The sequence below is a fragment of the Nelusetta ayraudi genome, unplaced genomic scaffold, assembly GCF_046127955.1.
Source record: "Nelusetta ayraudi isolate G7.1 ecotype Tasmania unplaced genomic scaffold, CSIRO-AGI_Nayr_v1 ptg000056l, whole genome shotgun sequence".
Classification (NCBI taxonomy): domain Eukaryota; kingdom Metazoa; phylum Chordata; class Actinopteri; order Tetraodontiformes; family Monacanthidae; genus Nelusetta; species Nelusetta ayraudi.
The window spans coordinates 2,650,824-2,669,798 of NW_027466106.1; the positions used below are offsets into that span (position 1 = coordinate 2,650,824).

At 48.0% G+C, this 18,975-nt stretch overlaps 2 protein-coding genes across 8 annotated transcripts in view; both read right to left on the reverse strand.

Annotated features, from left to right (window-relative positions):
- Window positions 1-6,834, reverse strand: part of fmn2a (formin 2a) — a 37,623-nt gene extending 30,789 nt beyond the window's left edge. For both annotated transcript variants that reach the window (XM_076038400.1, XM_076038399.1), the window contains exons 1-2: window positions 4,672-6,834; window positions 2,471-2,634 (exon numbers count right to left, since the gene is read on the reverse strand). In XM_076038400.1, coding sequence (XP_075894515.1) covers window positions 2,471-2,634; window positions 4,672-6,790 — 2,283 coding nt within the window. In that variant the 5' untranslated portion in view covers window positions 6,791-6,834. The remainder of the gene's footprint in view (window positions 1-2,470; window positions 2,635-4,671) is intronic.
- Window positions 6,835-8,945: 2,111 nt separating this feature from the next.
- The window catches only part of chrm3a (cholinergic receptor, muscarinic 3a), a 70,025-nt gene continuing 59,995 nt past the window's right edge, over window positions 8,946-18,975 (reverse strand). For all 6 annotated transcript variants that reach the window (XM_076038343.1, XM_076038340.1, XM_076038344.1 and 3 more), the window contains one exon: window positions 8,946-12,828. In XM_076038343.1, the coding sequence (XP_075894458.1) occupies window positions 10,824-12,828 (2,005 nt within the window). In that variant the 3' untranslated portion in view covers window positions 8,946-10,823. The remainder of the gene's footprint in view (window positions 12,829-18,975) is intronic.

Genomic DNA, 18,975 nt, shown 5'->3' on the forward strand with positions numbered 1-18,975 from the left:
GCTTCTACAGTTCAGACATTCAGGAGAAAATCATTTTGCAAAACATAAAAATATGGGATCAAAAACCTTGATTCTTCGCCTTTTTTAGACTAAAAACAGCAAAGTCAGCTAGATTGCACCTTACGGCCGCTCCAGCCTGCAGGCCCTCCTCATGGTTTCCACATTACTCTTCTGTTACCTCATAACATCATATGGTTTTCACAGTTTAGGCTTTGGATAATTAATGGCCGCGTGGGCTGCTCTGGATTTATGGCGTTAGACTCCAGTCAACCGTCCTGCTGATGTCGTCGCACAGCCACATTATATGAATCTGCTCAGTCTGTGAAAGTCTTTATTTGTGTGCAACGCTTGATTTCTTCCTTTTTTTTTTTCCTCCTCTGGGGGAGTTTTGCTCAGGATGAATGGATTAGGTCGACTCAACCTGCAGCCCGACTGACACAACAGGTACAAATAACGTGCACATAGATATTTGTGGCGCTTTTAGTTTTTGTCCTCTGTGCAACCTTTTGTTTAACATGAGAGAGGGATGACAATGTTGAACTCCTAGACGTTTGTGGGGGGGGGGTGAAAGAAAAAAAAAAAAAAGACGCCTTCCCTCCCAAAATCACCATTTATGGGCCGAATAAAGTCTCGGGATTATTTTCAAGTGGTTCACAAGAACAAGAAAAACAAACTGCTCATTTATTCTGCAGCAAAATGCAGAGCAGCTGCCATATTTAGGTAGCAGAGCGAAGCACAAAGAGATGAGAGATAAAAATGGAAATAAATGGATGTAAAAGGCAAGAGGGGGTTGGGGGGGAAGGGGTGATGCAATCTAAATTGCGACGCAAGACGCACTTTATCTGTAAAAGGAGACGGAAAACAGAAGTGAAGTCATGGAGGATTTTTAAGGTGAAAAAGGTCACAGAGAAATCCTGCCGTTTGCGTTGTAGAGTCGGATTTGACTAGGAGAGACAGAGAAAGCGGCGCGAGGAAAAAAGTAGAAATGGCACCAGACAAGGTTGTTTGTGGTCGGGCTGAAAAATGCAGGGCTCCAGGCCCAGACAGCAGGGGGCAAAAAGGAACCAGAGGAGGGGAAGAGAGCCCAGTCCAACCCTGACATTGTCAGGCTTTTTTCTGGGGAAGAGCAGCGTGAGCCCAGGGCACGTGGAGCTGTTACATAACATAATCAGCAGATGGACTACGCAAGCACAGATGTGTGTGTGTGTGCGTGCGTGCGCGCGCGCGTGTGTTTATGTGTGTGCGGCAAAGCGAGAGTCGCCGCCATTAATCCAGCCATGCAAAGAAATGCCTGAACATGTACGGGGGTCTCCGGCGGTCCTTTTGTGTATACATACAGTTGGTGCAGATGCAGTCAAGCCGCCGTTGTATTTGTGCAATTTAATAAAAAAATAAAAGGGCCTCGGAGCATGAAGTTTCCAGAGCGGAACCAAATTCCCTTTTTTCACTCCCTTATCGCTGAGTGTGTTGCTGCCTGCATCTGAGTGTGCATCCTTTTGTTTATGCTCATCTGTGGGGAGGGGGGGCGGGGTGCATCATGCGGCTTTGACGTCAATCCAAGAGACAAAACAAGATCTAAATAATTGAGGGATAAATAAATAAACGCAAACCACGAGTCAGTTTTGACGCAGTGATTTATCAAAGAAGTACGAGCCACAACATGCAGGTTTAGACGATATAGTAAATCTTGTGGTCTGATTTTATGGAATAAAAGGCAGCGGAGCACAAAGGCAGAGGTCGTATTAAAATGGCCTACTCTTGTTGTTCTGTATTATTTTGTTTTCCTGCAAATTGCAATTTATGCTCCCATTTTCAGCAGCCGATAACGCAAGCGGCGTCTACTCACTGCATGCAGCTCGTGCGGAACACATGGCAAAGTGATAATCTGAACATCACATGTATGGAAGCTTTAACACACTCCCCGTTTTATCTGCGCACTAGAGGGGAGGGAAAAAAAATCTGCAGGGGTTTCATCGCAGAAGGTCGGCTGGATGCAGAAAGCTGATGAAAACGGCTCTGACAGTGGCTGAGGTGAAGCGTGCCCTGGAATGTGATGCACATGAGATTATCGGAGCAGAGCATTAGCCGAATGGAGAATTAAAGATTCATGAAATCAACTTCCACAAGGTCTGCCGCACCCACGCTTTGCACGCTTTGTCGTCGGAGGCCCGGCCGGCGCACAACTTCCCGGCAGAGCAGAAATTTCCAGGATGAATAACAGAATTACGGTGGTAAATATAGAAAGAGGCTGAAAAAGGCTTGGAGAGGAGATAAAGACATGCAGGAAAGGTTGCTGTGAACCATGCATGCTGCAAAGCTGATTCTTCGATTCCACAGAGATTTGTGTAAATATATAAAACATGCAGTACGTCGACGGACGTCAGGCTGCAAAGCCGTTTGAGCGGCGCCGCTGTCATGGTTCGTCGCGCCTTCGTGTTTTTGCGGGTTGAACCGTGCGACCGGGTCTTACGTCGAAATCAGCTGAGACGGCGCAGCCGCCAAAGGGGTCAGCTGCGCTCTCGATGAATGGGTGCAGCAGACCCTGGACCAGCATCTGGTGGCACAACTCTCTGGCCTTCTCCTCCGTGCACCCGCTAGCGGGATGCAAACACAGCCTGTCCAGCAGAGTGCGACCTGACGGGAGAGGAAGGAGGAAGCACCGATGACATGTGAAATTATGCAGCAATGAAAAACAGTTGTGACTATTATAGTCTATTATTATAGAATTTAAATATAAAATGTGTTTGAGTTATTTTACACTTTGATTGTTTCCTTCATAATTCCATGCGTGTTCATACATAGTTTTGATGCCTTCAGTGAGAAACTGCAATGTCAATAGTGATGAGAATAAAGAAAATACATGACTGAAATACATTTGACTGCTAGTGTACATTTCACTGCAAATCCAATGAGCAGGCGACAAATAAAATTTTAGAATAGCGAGAAAACTGCCCTCTGGCATCATGGCATTACTGTGACATCACAAGTGGGCTAGAAAAACTTTTCTAATCTCTTGTTTCTGGGTTCGTTGAAAGGCTGTTGGGACACGTTGCCGACGTGAGCTTCTCATTAATTCTAAGAAATATTTCTGAGCTGCTCTCACCAAAAGACGTCTCGCTTTCCGATGTGCAAATGAAACACCTGCACGCTGAAAGTGCGCCAGTGACGGGTGAGGCGGTGTTAATTGTGCAGTGCAAGAACAGAAGGAATGTGTAATGGATGGAAGACCCTCGGAGAAAAAAACTAAAAATAATGTGGACTATCATTAAATTGAACAGCAACAGTAAAACGAATCCTAACAGAAAATAAAATGAAAAAGACAAATAAACAGAGCTGGATGACACGGGCTGTTGCTCCTGCTGCTCGGCCAGCTGACCGGCGTTGTTGTTGCACCATGTGATTCAGAGGACAGCGAATCAGTTACGGCGGTCTTGTGACTCTGTGTCCTGTGGGAACCCTGCACTTAATGGACGGAGGGTCGCAGACGCTCGGGCTCCGATCCGCCGATCAGCTGCCGGATTCATGAGCTGTGACATAATTCAGCGGGGGAATCGAGCGGCCTCTGCAGAATTAATTAATCTGGGGTCAAAACAGTGGCGGCACGTCACACCAGTCGGGTTCTCTAATTGTTCTTTAGCTGCAGTTCTGCTGCAATGCTTTTGCTCTGTGACATTTTGAGACGCAGTTTTCCTCGACCACCTGATGAAATAGGACCTGATCTCATGTCACCACTTGTTTTTGTCACGCGGATAAACTGTCACCACGCTTTAGCATTTGCACGGCGCACACTTTGTGTGTGTGTGTGTGTGTGTGTGTGTGTGTCTCTGAGAGGTCAGGGGACTGGGCGACGGCGCAGCACAGTGTCGCTTGCTTGTTTAATTTATCAGCCGCAGACGGTGGAGAGCCAGCTGAGCTCCTCCACAGCGCCGCAGCAGAGTGTTGTTGTTGTTGTTTAGACAAAACGAAGCGCTTGCTCTTAAGACGCTCCACAACAGAGAACCCCCCCAGCCCACTGTTTCATCTAGAGTGCTTTCAAATAGCAGCTCCACGCCACAGCAGAGTGTTCGCATTTGAAACAAAGAACTAAAAGGATTTCATTCACACTGTTATTCATATTTGTATTTTATTTGAACTGCTAATTATAGGACTACATCAAAGATCAGAGTAGATATCAAATGGAGTGCATATCAAGTGTTTTTTCAGCAACGTCATTGCTCCGTGAATTAAAGTCTCCCTTGTCTAATAGCCATAGGGAAGGGAAACAGGAAGGGGCGGGGCAGGCCTGGCACATGTGATGTGAATGTGTCGAAGCAGCTACACACATCCAGACATCATCAGTTCATCAAACTCATCTGATCTGTCGGTCCATGCAGATATGGATGACATGGATGTCGGTATTTCCTCACTTGGGGTCATTAAATTATCGCTGCAGCTTTTGCATTTGACCAACGATCCCTGACAACTTCCATGCTAGTGAACTCTGAACTGAAAAGTCAATACTTGGCTTTGTTGGCTTGCTAAGATGCACACTTGCGGCAAACAACCCTTTGTGATGTCATTTAGGACGCCAATACCTCTCGGAGGTCAGTGATAACACCCGCTTCAAACAGAAGGCTAAATCTTAGGCTAAGTCTTGGGTGCCTGCGATATTTCAGTGACCTGCTCACTCACCAGAGAAGACGTCCAGGAAGGCCGACGCGTCCGAGGAGGACTGGCGCTGCTGGTGGGCTCTCCTGGAGCCCAGCGTCCAGTAGGTCCCCCCCGACGAGGAGCTCTTCTCTGGGCTCTCCTGCTCGGTGGGCCAGTCCGCCGACAGGCTGATGGGCCCCCCGATGGAGCAGGACCTCTTCTTTGGCTTCCTGAAGGAGGCGCTCCCGCCAACCTCCGGCGGCCCGGCGGCGGCATTGGTCTTGCGAGGTACGTGAGGGCTGGTGATGGGCGAGCTGAGCGGCGAGGTGAGCTGCCTGGTGGTGGTCTTGACGTAGGACGGGTGGATGGGGGGGTAGAGCTTGACGGTGGAGGCGGAGCTGGACGACGTCCGCCTGGACGGAGGGCCATGAGCGTCCGCCGTCAGCAGGCTGATGGACAAGCTGCTCTTCCTTCGCTTCAGGGACAGGAAGTCCCGCCTCCCGGCCTCCTCCTCCTGCTCCTGAGTGAACAGGTCCATGCTGCTCACGCTCTTGTGGGGGCCCATCGGCGGCGACGGCGGCACCACCACGGGCTCCAGCAGGACCAGGGGCACACTAGAGGTTTTGCTGTGCGGCGGGTACAGAACCGGGCTCTCCGGCTCGTCCTGGGGCTCCTCGGCGCTCTCGTACGACGTGTTGGTGGTGGTGGTGGTGTTGGTGTCGGGGAAGCTGTAGGTGCTGTTGGTCTTCGGCAGGAGGCTCACGCTGCTCCTGTCGGTGTCTGGCGCCGACTCACTCGGGGAACCTGCAGCGGACGAACCTCCGGACCCGATTCCACGACTTTGATCGTCCAACTGCTTGATCTCCTCAGCAGCTTCTTGTTGGAGATGTTTATTCTCAGCTGGAGGAGGAGGAGGAGGAGGACGTTTCTTTTCCAGACGATCACCAGATGATGCAGCGACCAACATCTCTGGAGCTTTGGGCTCCTTGCTGGGCGACTCCTTGGAGAAGCGTCCCGGCACGCACTGCTCCCTCATGGCCTGCTGGATGTCAGAGAGCAGATCCTCGCTTTCGGCCGCCGCCGAGTGAAAGCTGTAAAGGTCGCCGTCCGACCCGGAGCTCAACTTACGGTCGAGGTCATCCGCCGCAGATTGGCAGTCATCGGCCGAGCGGCTCGGATCCCCTTCGGCGTCCGACAGCATCTCGTCCGCCGACAACGCGCCATCCGTCGCCGACCTCATCCCACTTTTGCCGTCTTCCAGAATGTCCTCCTTGGACAGCCCTCTGGCCCTCGACAGACTCTTTCTGATCTTCATCCCGGAGAAGACGGAACCCTTGGACTCGGACTTGGACTTCTTCTTCGCGCCGTGTTCCCCCTTGCCGCTCCGACTCTGGGACTTCTTGGACTTTTTGTCCACTTCCCTCTCGTCGGCGTCGCCCTCGCAGGAGACGTCTCCCGCCGCCGCTCCACCTCCTTTCTTCTGCTTGGCCTCCTGGTTCCCCATGTTCCTGAGCAGACGGACGCCCTTGGCTAACAGGCCATGCTGCTGGGGTCGCGGCTGGGCATGTTGGGCCGCCTCCTCCGAGTGTGGAGCCCGTTCCCAACCGCCCGCTGACTGCTTTTTGCCGGCACTACTTGACGCCTGCAGCTGTGGCAATGATGATGCTGCTGCTGCTGCTGCTGCTGCTTTCGCTGTTGCTGCTGCCGCCCCTGGTTCCTGTGCCGCTGAAAAGGGGCAGGGACTGGCACTGACAGCCACGGACTCGCAGCCACTCGCTCCCTGCCCTCCCAGCCTCCACTGCGCAGCCTCGGTGCCTCTCTGATCCTTCCTCTCAGCTGGCCCCTCCTTCCTCTCCCCATCTGCTCCCGCGCGCTCAGCTGTCTTGCATAACGGGATGCTGGTTGAGCGAACGCGCCGCTGATGCTGCAGAGTGCACTGCCCGGGTCCATTTTCCACTGACGGTGGAGCCAAGTGGCCGGGATGCTCCGAAATTGACTCCTGCTGCAGCTGCTGCTGCTGCTGATGTTGGTTCAGGAGCGACTGCTGCTGTTTCCGCAGGATGTTGGTGACGCTGCTCTTCCTCCTGCCTTTGAAAGTGGTGGTGAAGAAGCTCTCTTTGAGAAAGGGCACCTGGGTCTCGACTGACTTGAAAGCCTGCATTCTGAATGCTAGGTTTTCATCTGCAAAGACTGAAGAAAAGAGCATATTTTCTTTTATCGTACATGAAGGTCATCTGTCTGCGATGCAGGCTGGACTGACTGTTCCTTTAAAATGTCTTAATCTGCGTACATTCCATTTCTTGTCTTGTACGGCCAAATGATTAAATTGATTATGATGATTTACTTTTAAAAACTGATCAGTCCACTACAGTGAATTTTTCTCTCTTCCAGACTCCAGACAATTATAAACTTGTGTTCAACAGACCATGCAGCCAAAAACCTTCGCTGATGATGCTCAACTCAGTGGCACTAACACGTCAGTCAGTCACGCAGAGAGATGGATAGAGTGAGAGAAAACGCTGCGACTGACTTGCTAAAAACTTCACATTTACAGTAAAATAGTCTGGACAAAAAAAAAAAAATTGGATTTAATATTCAAATGCATAAACTGTGATTTACAAGAAAACATCTCCGTGACCTCAGAATCCAGGGCTCTTCACTTTAACAGTCCGCAGTTTTAATGTTTTGCTATCTGGTGCATCTGTCCATCTCCCAAATAGACCACCTATTTATTATCCTGCAGGTCGACAGGTAAGACGGACTGAGTTGTGTCTCTGCTTGGAGAGGATTGAGCTCAACTTCAGAAACATGTCAGGCTCTTGGAGCCAGAGGACCGATGCCGGAGGGTGTGGCGCAGAGGAATGCAGAGACGTCACAACAAGTTGTGGATCAACAGCTTAAAATCACAAACCAAACTTCAGCAGTTTGATGTCAAACAAAATCAAATTCAGTGAGCGAACCCAGTTTCACTCACTACTCAATAAATTCAAAGAATGAAGGTTTTTAAGTTCAAACATCCATGAAATATATATATATTTTTTCCCCAGCCCCATTTGAATACAGTGACAGCTTCTGCGTGTTCACTACTTTAAAACAAGCATCAGCTAAAAGAGAAAAAATAAAGCACATCAGTGCAACAAATATTTCATTAGACTTATCCATCTGAAAACAATAACATTGATTAATACAACAGACCTCAGCGTACTTGCCTGGCTGCTGTCTCCTCCTCAGCGGATGACTGAAGCACTGACTGAAGAAAACAACACAAACGGGTGTTTGTCTTTGCCCGCGAGCCGCTCCTCAGCCATGGGTCACATGAAGCTGCTCCTTTCCTCATCACATGTCTGCTCTCCATGGCCATCTCCCATTAGCACTGTCTGAGTCTCGTTGCACTTCTAACTTTATTAGGCTTCATCATGGGAGCGCGAACAACCGGCTTACAGTCAGAGACCGGACACACGTGTATCCATTCTGTTCAAGTTCTGGCAGACAGTGGAAAACTCAGAAGTGCTGGTGATTTGGTGTCACAGCAGGAGTCCAACTCCTCACTGGGGATCAAGTCAGTCGGCGCTCTACCCATCTGGTCTGACGGACCCATAATGCAACTTTCATCCCTTTAATCAAGAAACGAGCTGCAGCTGTGCACTTCTGTTTTTTGTTTTTTTTAATCCCCTTAAGCGCAAACACGAGCTTTTATTTAGTGAAAGATAATATCAAGTAGACTAATCAGAATTTGACTAATGCTATTTGTGTTTCTTCCTTTGTCTCTTTGTGTTGGTGATTGCAGCTCTTAACCCAGTGGGTCTAGTTCACGGTCCGACGGGAAGAGTGAGCTCCGCACTTCTTACACAAGATGTTATGAAGTCATTTCAGAGGCTAACTGGTTATATGAGCACTGGAATAAAGGAAATGCAATTAATCTAAGACACACACACACACACACACACACACACACACACACACACACACACACACACACACAAATGGAATGACTTGATTATGATTTATTAACCCTGCTGTGAGAACAGCGCCTCGTAGATCAATTGGTGACCTGCCGGTGGAGGAATTTAAGGCAATTAAATTGTATTTGTTCTTATTCCTGACTAAAATGTTATATTCTGAATAATTTTGTTACTGTAATTGGAAAGTCTCTGCTTTCTGACTCAAGTGTTCTTTGAGTATGAATAAATATTACAGCTCTCATAAAACAACGTACGGCTCTAGATCATTGAAAGTTTTGAAAAAAGCAATATAATTTATATAATAATTTTAAAATGTATATCATAAATTAACACAATTACTTGTGACACAAAGTCGTTTCTGTCAAAAGCTTTTTTTTGTTTGTTTGTTTATTGACTTTTAATATGAATATGATTGGCATACTTGAAATGTACCAAAAAAAATGTGTGTTGACAATATTCTGTACTTTTACATTCCCAATATCCAAGTACAAAATGCTCACATTTCTATAAAGAATGTATGATGTGACCAAACAACATCATGTTGAAAGAAAATTTATCCACTGAAGACAGCTGAGGGGGAAAAAAACAGTAAATATATATTTTTTGGCATTCACAGCACAATGGTTGCAACTCAATGTCCGACTCTGAAGTCTAACATCGCATTCAAATAGTCCTAATTCACTAATTTCAGAAAGAAATGTGTCACCTTTAAAACCTGTTGCTCATGACTCAGGATGTGAGTATAGCGATACTGTAAAACCGAGCTACTTACGATGACAATAACATAATGTGCTCTAAAATTGAAAACCCAGAAAAATACTTTGTCTTCGACATATTTAGGACATCTTGAGTGTGTTTTGTTTAAATCAATATGGCGCGGATGTTGAGTTTATAGCTTGATAAAAAATAAAAAAAAACAACTTTATCCATATATCATACAAAATTAAACATAAACACACAGCCTTAACGACAAGTTAAAATATTGTCAACAGAAGACAGTGGCTGTGTTCATATTCATTATTATTACCAAATTGTTTTTAGAGGCAGACCTACTGAAGGAGAACCGACAGTGCTATCCTACGCCACTAGAGGGTGCCACTCGCCTAACTTTGCAAAGACAACCGTCTTCAAAAAAGCGTCTCTGACATTACGTCATCGCAGAAATTTAAAGACCGTGAATTCAAACGCACACATCTTTATAAATGGACATCTTTTTTTCTCTGTGTTTGCAATCAAGTCAGAAATACCAAATGTACATAAAGAGAATATCATCATTTCATTACTCTTGACAGAGAACCCCAAAGTACATAAAACACAACCAATGTACTTAACGTCTCCACCATAAAGAAGCACAACAATCACATTGAACACAACAGCAGTCACTGTCACTGGCCGGCTGTGCCACACAGGAATATTCACAAATCAGTTCACTGGAAAAATCATTATTATCATCATGGATCTGGCTCAAAAAACTTACTTAGGAATATCAAGGAGAACCAAGAGGATAAATCACAAAGAAACCAATCTCTGTTGCCCAGAAAGTAGAGGACAAGTAGCAGTTGTATAGTATTACAAGAGACACAAGAGAGCTAATTTCATGTGGATGACTGCTCTGGTACAAACACATGCCAGTCAAGAAATGCAGTGTCAAACAAGTCCAACGTAGAAACTCATAAAGTTCTTTTTTTTTTTTTTTTCCTGGATTGGAGACACACAGTTTTGTTGGAAACACAAAACCAGTCCCACTTTATAGAGCTATAGCTACCCACAAGTAGAAACGATTAGAAATTCTGAATCCCCAAAACTGTGATAAAGATATCCTTCTGCCGCGTCTGTCAATGGCACTTAAAAAAATACATGTTAAAAAAAGAGTCAACAACGATGCATTTTAAAGCCCTTTTCTATTGTTTTTTTTTCCACTCAGTGCATTTCCTTGCCCGCTGTGCTGAAATGGAAAATAGTTCTTGGAGGCAGAGGGAAAGCGCTCCTCACATCGGTCCTTTGTGTGCACAATGCCGAGCTCTTGCAAAAACGTGACGTGACGACACAAAAACGTATCTCGAGACCACGGCACTGTGCTTGATACATCGGCAGAGAACCGCACTGGGGATCTCCACGCGAGTTTTAAACCTTCACAGACACATTTAGATGCTTTTCCGCTTTTCCCGCGTCAACGTCGGCGGAATCTGTGGTTGAGTTCTTGGGGGATGGTTGTGGGTTTCCTTCCCCCTCTTATGTGGACTCCCTGGGAATCCTCCTGTGGAAGACCACGGACCGCTGCTGGAATTGCTGCTTCCGCCTCTTTTTCTGGTCCCAGCGGCACAACAGTATCATCTTGAAGGTGGTGCGGAAGGCCTTGTTGCACAGGGCGTAGCACATGGGGTTGACCGTGCTGTTGACGTAGCACAGCCAGTAGCCCACCGCCCACAGGGTCTGCGGGATGCACTCCTTGCAGAAGGCGTTGATCAGCACCATGATGTTGTATGGCGTCCACGTGATGATGAAGGCCAGCAGGATGGCGCTGAGAGTCTGCGCCGCCTTCTTCTCCTTCACCAGCGACATGCGCTTCCTCTTGGTGATCTGGGTGCGGGCCCGCGAGGCGAAGCGCTTCGCCATCGCCGCCTCCTTGAACGACAGTGGGATGGAGGGTGACTTGGTGGCGGTGGTGGCAATGGCGGTGTTGCCAGCCAAGCTGTTGTCCAGGGTCGTGTCAGTGGAGGGCGGATCGTCGGCAGAGTGCTGGTTGGATGCGTCCCGGATGGTTGGCAAGGACTGGATTTTGCGCGAGCAGAAACGTTGGTGGTAGCTGTTTGTGTCGGAATTGGCGGCCCCGTCGGGGGTGGCGCTGGCGGTGGTGGTGTTGGTGTCGAGCGTTGACAGGCTGTCGTGGTTGTACTCGGCCCCTCGCAGCGGATCCTCCTCCGAAGCGGCGTCCAGGTCCTCGCAGGAGGTGAGCTGGGAGTTCACGGCCGCCTTCATCCCCGGCAGGCTGAGAACGATGGAGAAGATGGCGTGACTCTGGGTGATCATCTCCCGGCCGCCGCAGTCCTCATCGTCCGAAGACCCCGACTGGTCCAGCGAGGCCGCCACGTCGTTGTTGTTCCAGCTGTCACTGCTGCTCTGGTCTGGGTCGCGCTCGCGCCTCCGAACGCTGCCGAGTCTCCAAGAGCGAAGTCCGGACCAGCAGTGGAAGCGACCGACGAGCTCCTGGCACGTGCTCTTCCGTTGGGACGTCCTGGTCAGCTCGTAGCTGTTGCAGCTTCGAGAGCTTCCCGTCTGGTGGATGAAGTGGGCCTTGTCGCTGCCGCGGTTGCCGCCTTTAGCACCCGTTCCACCCCGACCCCCTGAACCCTGCAGCCCGGCGAACTCCTTGGTGCGGTTCTGGGTCTCCTGGTAGATGCGCCAGTAGAGGATGCTCATGATGGTCACGGGCAGGTAGAAGGCCGCAATGGCCGTGCAGAAAGTGATGGTGGGCCGTGAGAGGAACTGAATGTAGCACTCGTCGGGGGGCACTGTCCTTTCCCCCTCAACGTACTGCCACAGGAGGATGGCCGGCGCCCACAGGACCAGGGAGACGAACCAGGCGAGGCCAATCATCATCCCGGCTCTCTTCGTGGTCCGCTTGGCCCGGTAGGTCAGCGGCCTGGTGACTGAAAAGTAGCGGTCGAAGCTGATGACCAGCAGGTTCATCACAGAGGCGTTACTGGCCACGTAGTCTATGGCCAGCCACAGGTCACAGGCCCAGCTGCCCATGGCCCAGTAGCCCATGACAAGGTACGCCGTGTAGAGGTTCATGGAGATGACGCCAATGATGAGGTCGGCCACGGCCAAGCTCAGCAGGAAGTAGTTGTTGACGGTCTTGAGCTGGCGGTTGACCTTGAAGGACACCACCACCAGGACGTTGCCGATGATGGTGACCAGCGACAGCATGCCTGTCAGCAGGACGATGAGGACCACCTGCCACACGGGGTGGCCAGCCATGGAGCCGTGCGGCACCGAGTTGTTGGCGTCGCGGGACTCGGCGCTCAGGTTGAAGAGTTTGCTCGGGGAGGAGGAGGAGTTATCGTCCAGGGAGTTCCATTGGAAGACAAGCCACGTGTTCCCGCCGGCTCCTCCGCCGTGGAGGGCGTCGGGCTGCGTGTAGGCTCCGGATGCCGATCTAGAGGTGACGTTGCTCGCAGTCAGGAAGAGACCAGGGTCGGTGCTGTTGGAGCTCATGGTCACGTCTGGGCATATTCTGAAGAGGAAGAAGTTAGGAAGAGGACAGAGTTGATGTTAGAGTTTATCCAGTAGGTGTTGCTAGAAACACAGCTGACCGATTGAGCATCACATCCCCAAACACAGGTCTGGCAGGCCAATACATTAAATTTATACATTTCCTGAGAATGATCAATGCTGTGATTCAAAATTAATTTTATTTTAATTCACAGCTGTTTTTAAACATGAGTTACAAAAATTTGCAAATACATGTCAGGTACAAAAAGATTAAAGATTTGACTTGAAGAAAACCTTTTACTCATTTAGGGTCCCCCGTTCCAGTTCATTTCATTGATTTTCAATTGTTGAACTGAATCTAATTCACAAAAGACAAAACATTGGAAAAAATGATTTTGCTTTTCTCCAGAAATGTAATCGCTTTAAATTGCTAACCAGATCAAGAGTTCCAAAAATATTCAGACGGGCAAAAAAAAAAAAAAAGGTTAGATGCAAACTTTCACATTTGAGAGTTGGGCCAAAACTCCAGGCCTAAAGCTTGAGAAATTGCCCTGTTGCTAAACGAGGAGGAAGTAAAAAGCAGCAGTGGTGCATCAACAGGAACGCATAAAACAAATAAAGGAGCCTGCTGCTTCTGTCGCAGCAGTGGCTGCTGATTGGATGAGGCACCAAGGAACTGTCATCTCGCAAAGTGGCGTGCACTCTCTGCTTTATGTTTCACCGTGCAATCATTTGTAATTACTAAAGTGTTTATCGTGTCTCTTACATTTAAACAGTAAAAGAGAGACTTGACAGCTAGCAATTTGGGAACAGCAGAGGCTTTTCAGCCCAGAAAAAAAATTAGACTCTGCACTTCTATTGTGGGATTAATTACAATTCATGCTGATCAAAAAATTTGAAAAGAACTTGGAAACAAAATTGTGTGTTTTACTTATTTTAAGTACCATTAATGCATAAGTGTAAGTAAATTGGACTTTTCATATCATATCAGCATTAGTAACAATTGCAATAGATGAAAACAAAGACATACTTAAATATCTGTTGCTTGTTACGCACCATTGTCAAATGAAACAATACTTTCTTGTCCTAATTTACAATCACTTCATTTGGCTGCAACTCATTTGTACATTTTATCACTGAGGTTCAAGCTGAGCATCAGAACGGGGAGAAAAAAGGGTGATTGAAGTGACTTTGAACATGGTGGACATTGTTGTTGTCGGTGCCAGTCGGTGCCAGACGGGAGTGTTGGGATTTTGACAAACAACAACACATCCCTAGGGTTCACAGAGAATGATGGCAAAGAGAGAAAACACCCAGCGAGTGAACGTTACAGGGAAGAAAAGGCCTCGTTGACGTCAGGGGCCAGGCGACAGGAAGTCGGATACCCACTGGTTACAACCAAGGTCTGCAGGACACAATATTTCATCACGATATTTCAGTGCCCGGTTCTAGCAGGCTGTGTCTATGTCAGAGCTGACATACACTCCTCTCTTTGAACATACAGTGTTCAGTCTCTGCTGCATGATAATGAGGTGTTCTGAGAACTAACTCATGGAGGACAAACAGTGATGACGCTGACACACACACATGCACACACACACACACACACACATGCCAACAAACCCACAGATACGAGCTGCCAAGCGCATGCAACCAACCTAGCTGGCAGCTCACAGCGACCGACTCCGCTGCCGACTCTCCCCCCCCAAAGGTATTTGCGGCTGAGTGTCACATCTGCGCCCTGACAGGATCTCGGGCTTCCCGCCGAGACGATAAAGAACTCTTGTAGCCACCAGCTACCGGCGGGCCGCTCGTCATGCCAGGCTCACACTGCCATTACTATTATCAGCCGGCTCCCCGCTAGCCCCTGCAGAGGACACGCTCCACTGCTTTAATGAAGGTGGAGGAAGATGATCCGCGCGTGCTGCCCTTCTAATTCAGCGCCGGTCATATTATAAATTATCATATATATTTGCATTTATAATGCAAGTCGTTTTCAGCTTGATGCGCTCAAAAGTGGTTAAAAAAAAACAACCAAAAAAAACACCTATCTGTGCACAACAGACAGGAGAAGCTTTGTTATTTATCATTTTTTGCTTTCCCTTCAGCAGAGCTGAACAATATTGCGCGTGACACCTCAACTGGACTTTAGTGCTGTTACAGTGAAGTCTTTTCAGCCACCACCTCCCCCGTCAGGTGTCACTCCCTGGGCACGCAGGTGTGATTTAACCAGTGATTTGAGGTAGACCCACGCACACACAGCAACGGAGATCGATTCTCCTTTGGCGCGCAGCAAACACAACGCGTCAGCTGACATTTTGGTGCCATTTGTCCCAGCAGGGAGACGCAGTGCAATCCGACGCAGCTCCGAGAATCCAAGCGACCCAGGAGCATTGCACGGTGTCCAATCTCGAGAAACTAATCCGGCCCGAGCAGTGATGTCCACAAAAATAAGGTGAGTCATGTTGTCTGGCGCGCTTTGAAATACAGGCTGAAAGTGCTTTAATTGAGCTTCGCCTCGAGTGCGACAAAGTCTCTCGAAAGTTTGCTGCCGTGTAAGTTTTCTTTTCTTTCTTTCTTTTCCACAATTTACAATCGTCCAAAGACACACGAAAACAAGTCTCTGGTTTAAAAGGGAAAAAAAGGGAGGCGCGACACATTCTGCTTGTAAATTCCATCCAGTGTTCCTGGGCTTCAGAGATGTGAACTCCTGCTGTAGGCAGTGCAGCGTGCAGACTTCCACACACGACTGGCATCTGGATGCGGGGAGCGTGGCGGTTGTTTCTGAGGGGATGGACACAGGCGGGACTTGTTGTCGTCGCTCATTTGAAATTCCAAGGGAGTGCAGGCAGACAGCGGGCCCTGCAGACATTAGCAATGACTTTGTGATTGCCATCATTCGCCGAGCGGCGCGGCAACTGAGGAGGACAGCGAGTGTATAACAGAGCGCCGACATCAGTGATGTGCATTCAAATCAACAATGCTTGCAAATGGAATTGGCATGGGGGTCTCTTTTTTCTTTTTCTGAAAAAAAAAAATAACCAACCCTCCCAGTGTCTGCTTTTCCACAACCCTGGATAGAGAGCTACTGAATGATAGGGCCATGACTCAGAGATACTGTACCAGAAGTGTGTGTGCAGCGGGTGATGAAGTGTGTGTGCTGTGGTTTGTATCGGGATGAAATGCGATCTCGACAGAATCCGCGGAACAGAGACGGCTCTGCGGGGTTATTGATTTTCATCTAATGAGCAAAGCAGCCTTGCTGATGCGCAAAGCCCATACCGGCTCTGACCCAGAGGTTTTCATCTGAAAATAAGAAAGGAAAAAAAAAACCCTAGCGGATGAAGTAAAGCTTCAAGCCACACAGAGATTTACTTCGAGGGCCCATATCATGCATAATTCGCTTTATCAGTGTTTTCTACCAATAATCTGTGTCTCTGACCCCGTCTGAGAACCTCCCCAGATGTGAGAGAAGCCAATCCTTTGCTTGTTCTGCCCGCCTCAGTTCTCCTAAAACACAATATTCTAGACAGTAGAACCGTCGAGATGCCACCGGACACCAAGGCAGCCTGGTGGATGGGCTGTTTTTTCATCTAATTCCAAACATCTGGAAGGTCCAACAGAGGCATCAGCTTTAGTAGGAAGCTGAAGCCCAGTGATTAAACAGCAGAATGTGAACAGAGGGCTGAACAGGCTGTTTTCTGGAGACCGTGCTAATTAGGCCAGACCGCTTCTCGAGAAGGAGGAAGGACTTTAAGAAAAGTTATGAAACTAATTTAACACAACATGGCACCATTTTTGAAAAGGTTACATTATCTTTTGTCCATTTAAATTGCTTTACACAAGAACACGTGTCTGTTTAATGATCAACTGTTATCTCAACCACAGTGGCAACCACATGAACAACGCCAGCGACAGGTTAATCTCGCCCATATATATTGCATAATTGGCTCTGTTCACAACCCTGACGAATGCTTATATCAAACAAGAACAAACATTTTAAACTGTAACATGCTGCCTAATTGTTAGTCACACTTTGGTCCTAACGTTTATAAGAGGGCGCAGCGCAATAAGCCGGTCGCGGCCTTGCCCTTTCGTGACGAGAGAGAGAGAGAGAGAGAGAGGGAGAGAGAGAGAGAGAGAGAGAGAGAGAAAGAAAAGGGATAAAGGGCTGCGTGTTTGCACAGGATAAGCTGAATCTACAGCAAACTGGCAACGGTGGGCCCGGTGCCAGGAGTTGGTGGCGAGAGCTGCGAAACACCGCAGGGCCATCTGTCAGGCGCACGCCGCCGACGGGAACAACCGCTCAGCGACGGCTTGGCAGGCAGAGACGGAGCTGCCAGAGTCCGTAAGCGACGCTCCAAAACTTTGTCTCCTGAACGTCACGGCAACGGTTCAGCCGGACGATTGTCGGGCGAGCGGGACACCTGTGTGTGATTCCTCGACGCCGCTTGCCCCCAAAAAGCAAGATGGTGAAACTGGCTTGTGCAGTGCGTTGCTGCAGTATTGTTCCACAGTGGGTTTTTTTCTTTCCACACAGTAAAAGTGTGTGGCAATGCAGCGTATAGAAAAACCCTGGGTGAAACAATAGACACATTTGACTCAATAAAATGCCACGTTAGCACAGCTGCGATAGATTCTTTACTGTAGACGATGCAAGGCCGCGATTCTTTACCAGTTCTAAATATTTCTAAAATATGGCAGCTGGTGTGTCTCATGAAACACACAACACACAAATTATACGGCACTGTGCTGCTTTCAAGAATTGTGAAGGCAGTGACTCGGGGCACATTTTGCTGTGTAAGAAAATAAATAAATAAAAATAAATAAATAAATGAATGAAAAGTTGTGTAAGAACTACAACAAAGTTGAAAAAGAAAATTCCTGAACAAGTTTTAGAGCCGTGTTGTAAAAGGAGTAAGAGGTGCTGGAGGCAGACAAGTAAAGGAGTCGCGCTGAGCGTCAGAGTGACTCCTCCAGCAGCTCCAGCAGTGACGGCCAAAAACACAGAGTCCTGTCAGACACTGACAGACACGGCAGAACACGAGAAAACCTGACAGCCTAAATTAAATATTTCAACATGCTGTCAAGCCTGAAATCTGACAAAAGGTTTCACAGACTGCCCGTCGAATTTTCTCCGATTTATTTTATTTTTTTTTGTCTGCTTGTCACAAAGGAAAGGTTTTAATCTGGACTCTGCAGCGAACAGCCCTATTGCCCTGCGTCTCCCTCGTAAAAGAGATCTTTAACCTAAGTGGCAATAACCTGCATCATTAAAGGCTGAATAAATAAATAAAAAACCCAATGCAAATAATAAAAAAAAAGAGCAATTTTAGAAGCGATCTCCCTGCAGGGGAAAGCAAGAGCACAACCGCTCTTCCTAATCTGCCCATTGGCCGCCGGCTTCAGGTCCAATCACCTTTTATCCTCGAACGTTTTGCGACCATTGGCCGTCTTCCGCGCTGCGGAGAAGCAAACGGCTGGAGGTCAAACGTCGCTGCTCTCCAGCCCCATGTGGCTGATTGACTCTCTGCAGTCACCGCACCTGCTGTTTGTTTGCGCAGCAGCTGATGGTCTGAGGCTGAAGTGGTCAGTTTGACCCGCTGGCCCCTGGTGAACGTACCGATCACACAATGTGGAAGGAAAATTGTTGGAAGTTCTCATGCTGAAGTTCTCAGCATGCTGAAGGTCACTTTTCCTACTTTTCCCTTTCTTTGGAAATTGTATTATATATGATTTATCCATACAGTCGCAAAAAATGACTTTACACTAGTTGTGCTAAAAAAAAAAAAATCTGCTAAAACCCTCATTTATCTTCACAAAATCCTGCATGTTTTAGTTTCTTTTTGCCTTGTTAAACAATAAAAAAAAAGAAAGGAAAAACATTTTCCTCTGAACAGATACCAAAATGTGAACCTGTTTTGCTGATGACGTTCAGATATACTGAAAGACTGTTGGGGAAACATATTGTGCACTTTATAATATGCCCAACCGTGATATGGAGTGTGAGAAACATCCCCATCTGCTCACACTGATCCTTCCCGACTGACCCCAAGTGTCTCAGCGCTCCTGCAAATCCAGGTGGTGGGAATTATCTTATGTAGCCAGAATGTGACAAGAGTCGCTGTAATCGCCGTGTCCCCCGGTTCCCCGAAGCCAGAGAGCCAAA